The sequence below is a fragment of the Solanum dulcamara genome, chromosome 7 (assembly GCF_947179165.1).
Source record: "Solanum dulcamara chromosome 7, daSolDulc1.2, whole genome shotgun sequence".
Lineage (NCBI taxonomy): Eukaryota > Viridiplantae > Streptophyta > Magnoliopsida > Solanales > Solanaceae > Solanum > Solanum dulcamara.
The window spans coordinates 21,235,558-21,240,097 of record NC_077243.1 but is presented as its reverse complement, the minus strand read 5'-3'; the positions used below and the strand labels follow the sequence as shown (position 1 = coordinate 21,240,097).

The 4,540-nt window shown below is 37.7% G+C and overlaps 1 protein-coding gene across 1 annotated transcript; it reads left to right on the top strand.

Annotated features, from left to right (window-relative positions):
- Positions 1 to 2,632: 2,632 nt before the first annotated feature.
- LOC129894598 (uncharacterized) lies at positions 2,633 to 4,155 on the top strand. Its single transcript, XM_055970291.1, has 2 exons — positions 2,633 to 3,196; positions 3,382 to 4,155. The coding sequence occupies exons 1-2, from the start codon at positions 2,633 to 2,635 to the stop codon at positions 4,153 to 4,155; spliced, it is 1,338 nt and encodes a 445-aa protein (XP_055826266.1).
- The last annotated feature ends 385 nt before the right edge of the window (positions 4,156 to 4,540 follow it).

The window sequence follows — 4,540 nt, the reverse complement described above, 5'->3', positions numbered from 1 at the left end:
GAATCTGTAAGATCTGCCTCTAAAATAAATTAGATCTTAAAGTACATACTTGAATCTTGAGTTTTGAAGGGTAGATTGATTGCTGACCGGAGTTCGCTACTGTTGCAGCTGTTGTTGAGGTTGCTGCGCTACGATGGTAGCTGATGGAGCTGCTGGTTGGTGTTATTGTTGTTGAGGAGCTCGTCATTGTTGTCATTGTGCGTCATTGCTGTCGGAGATGGAGAGGTGTGGAGAAGAGGCAGCAGCACTGACTGCTGCGTGGAGAAGAAGCAGCAGCACTAGCTGCTGCGTGGTGTTCACCACTGCTGTATGTCACTACTCGCTGCGGCTGAAGGTGTTGTTGCCAGAGATGACGCCATGGCTGCTAGGTGGAGAAGAGGTAGCATTGAGGGGCTGCTGATTGTTCACCATGGCTGCTAGTGGTGCGAGCTCGTGGAAGAGATAAAGAGCAGTGTGAGGGAGGAAGAGATCCGCAGAGAGGGGCGGCAGTGATGGTGAGTTTTTGAGAGTGTGTGGCGGAGGGCGGCGGTCTTCTTCTCTTCTTGAGAAGAAGATGATAAAAAATATGAAAGAAAAAAGATTAGTTTAGGTTTAGGGTTTGGATAGTTTGAGATAGGAAAATATTAAGAGATCAAATCCTGGCCATTGATTAGTATAGATGAACGGATGTGATTAAAAGAGAGATTTAAAATTAGACCACATTAAAATTAATTAGCCTAGAATTATAAATAATTGTCAAGCAAATGTCTAAATAAATTGGATAAAAGGGACCATGCTTTAAATAAATTAGAGAAAAATTGAATAGATTGTTATTTAATTAATAACCGTAATATATACATTGAATAAGTAAACTAATAAACTTTATCAAATAGTAGTATATTTTGTACATAAAGTAACTACTTATGTATATACTTTGTAAGTATATATATATATGATGTACGTATGTATATAATACATACTAAAATAGATGCATAATTAATATAGTTAACTAAAATATATAATAAACTTAATTAAGTAATAACTTTATGTGCACATGTATATAAGATGTATTAAAATAAATATATAATATGTGCACGTTAATATGAATAAGTAAATTATAAAATAAAATTAGTTAAGAAATATTTTTTATTTAAAGAAAATACACACATATATACTAAATAGATACGTAAGAATATTTGAACGTATTAAGCTTATTATAAAAATAATAAAGATAATAGTAGTAATATTAATAAATAGCAAAAATATTATAAATTATGAATATCAAAATATACGATTTATTTATTAAACTGAATATAAAGTTGTTTAATTAATAAAGAAATAATTTTGAAAAATACCTATTTATTAAAATAGCAACCCGAGAAGTAGTTATGGGTTGGTCAAAATTGAGTGTCAACAATGGTCTCAAACAATCACCAAGGCAGTGGAACTTCAAGCTAACACAGTCCTTGAGCCAAGGTTCTAAATTCCCTGTGGGTTCGACATCCGATTCTAATAAAAGAAGAGCCATTATATTACTATTGAGACAACGTATACTTGCGTGTGCGTTTGGGGACCACCAAGTTTTTGGCGCCGTTGTCGGGGAATTTTTTATGTTAAGCTTGGCAATAGCTATCTTTGTAAGTTTTAAATTTTTATTGGTGCTAGAGTTAACAACTTGATCTTGTTTGAAAAGAATCATTGCAGGTAACTGAGACATTACACTGGATAGAGACAAGGAGCTTGTAGATCCTTTATCCGAGCCTGAACAATTCTTCCAGCGAAAAAGGCGAACAACAGCTTCAAAAAATCTAATACACAAACCCAATCTGATGGATAATCACGAGTTAGAAGGAGAGGTCTTGCCAGAAGAAATTCCTGTGGAAATGGCAGCTAGGACAGTGCGCAACATGGCAGTCCCACTCACAGCAAATGTCACATCTAGCATACAAAGGCCTCCACCTAGAGGGAGATTCGAACTGAAACAGAATATGGTGCAACTGTTGCATTCTAATGGGCAGTTTATGGGGTTGCCCCATGAAGATCCACAAGTTCACATCCAAAATTTTTTGGAGATCAGCGACACATATACGCCTATTGGGGGGGTCTCTCCTGACTATGTGAGATTAACATTGTTTCCATTCTCTTTGCTAGGGGAAGTCAAGAGGTGGTTGAAGTCGGACCCACCAAATTTGATCACTTCATGGAATGATTTAGCCCGCAAATTTCTTATCAGGTTCTTTCCTTCGGGGAAGACGACTAAACTGAGAGCTGAAATTTTGAGTTTCAAGGGAAAAAGTGGAGAGGATTTGTACCAATAGATTTAAATCATTACTCATTAGTTTCCCTCATCATTATCAATATAATGAGGTGTTGGTCCACACCTTCATTGAAGGTTTGGAATCCAATACAAATTTTTTTCTTGATTCTGCTGTAGGTGGACAAGCCTTGGAAAAAACGTATGATGAGCTTTATACATTCCTTAATCGCATATCTTAAGGAAACTCGAAGTGAAACGGTGGAAATGCTCGACCCGTTATGCAAAAGCAAGCAGGCATATTAGAGGTTGATGCAGTAACTGCGTTGACAGCACAAATTATAGCAATGCAAAATATGATGACAACGTATTTCAACACTTTAGCAAAAGGACAGCAACATGGTTCAGCAACAAAATATGTGGTGTGAGATATGTGGAAGTAGTGAACATGTGGCTGAATACTATAGAGCAAATCCAGAGTCGGTAAATTTTGTGGGTAATGCACCTAGAAATGGTGGAAACCAAAACTATAGAAACACATATAACCCAAATTGGAGAAACCATCCTAACTTCTCATGGGGTGAAAATCAGCAAAATCAACAGCAAGGGCAGACTCAATACAGACCACAAAGAGGTGGACAACAATACAACAATCATGGTCAAGGATACAATCCTCCGAGTCAGAGTAATCAAGGACCAGGAAAATCAGGAAGCATGAGTGTAAAGGACATGTTGAAACAGATCATGACAGACCAAGCTAAGCTAGCTGCAAATGTTCGACAGAATCAGTTAGCTACCCAACAGTTAGAAAAACAGCTTGGGCAATTGGCAAGTGTACAAAGTTCTCGCCAACAAGGGGGTTTACCAGGTAACACTGATCCAAACCCCAAACAGGTATATGCTATAAGTACCCGCAGTAGTCTTCCACTCACTGAATTGGCTTCCAAAGCCAAATCAACAGAGGTAAGAGGCAAGGAACAAATTAGAGAAGCAGGTGAACCCAACGCTACAAAAGAAATTGAGGAACTAAAGACAAAACCTCCTTCGCCTTTCCCACAAAAGTTTAAAAAGAAGAGGAGTGTTTTGCGAAGTTTATAGATTTGTTGAAACAGGTGCAAATTAATTTGCCTTTGATTGATGTTTTGCAGGATATCCCAAAGTACGCTAAATTCATTAAGTATACTGTGGCCAATAAAAGCAAGTTAGCTGAATTTGCAATAGTGGCACTCACTGAAGAGTGTAGTTCAAGAATCTTGAACAAAAGTAAGCTTCCAACTAAACTAAAAGATCCAGGTACTTTCATGGTACAAGTAACCATTGGTAAATATAGTAATGCTAGAGGTCTATATGATCTAGGTGTTAGTATTAACTTGATGCCTAGATCCACGCTTAAGAAATTGGGCCTGGAAGAACTTAAAGCAACCACTATCTTGCTACAGTTAGTTGATCATTCTGTAGCTAGACCTGACGGTATCATTAAAGATGTTTTGGTACAAGTAGGATCCCTCATTTTCCTTGTTGACTTTATTGTTTTAGATTTTGAGCCTAACCCTGATATTCCTTTTATCTTGGGACGCCCGTTCTTGGCAATAGTTGGGGCACTTATTGATGTGGCTGCAGGTAGATTGACTATGAGAGCACACGATAAAGTAAAAGTGTTTGATGTATATCATGCACTGAAGTTATCTGCAATCTATGAAGAGTTGTCTGTTGTAACAATCATCGATGAGGAAGTCTCAGTTCATTGCACTATAGCAAGCGATCCATTGGAAAAAGTTGTGATGGGTCAAGATATTGAAGAGGACATGGAAGATAAAGGGTTAGCCACTGTGCTTGACATGCAAAATATCAGCATGTGGAAGAAAAGTGTAGAACCTTTGAACAGAGAATTAGGGCCTTCACGAAAGACTTCTCTAGAATAAACCCCTAAATTGGAGTTGAAACAATTATCAGCACATCTCAGGTATGTTTTTCTTGGAGTAAATAATGTATTACCTGTAATTCTTTCATCCGATTTGTCTGAGGTATTGGTCACAGAAGCACTTGAGGTGCTAAAGAGACACAAAAAGGCAATTGGATGGCAAATGACTGATCTTCACGGCATCATCCCCGCTTTATGCATGCACAGAATTTTCATGGAAGAAGGACATAAGGCTAGTGCACAACCATAACGCAGGTTGAACCCCATCATGAAAGAGGTTGTAAAGAAAGAAATAATTAAGTGGCTAGATACAGGCATAATATACCCAATCTCTGACAGTAAGTGGGTAAGCCCAGTTCAGTATGTACCAAAGAAAAGGGAAATGA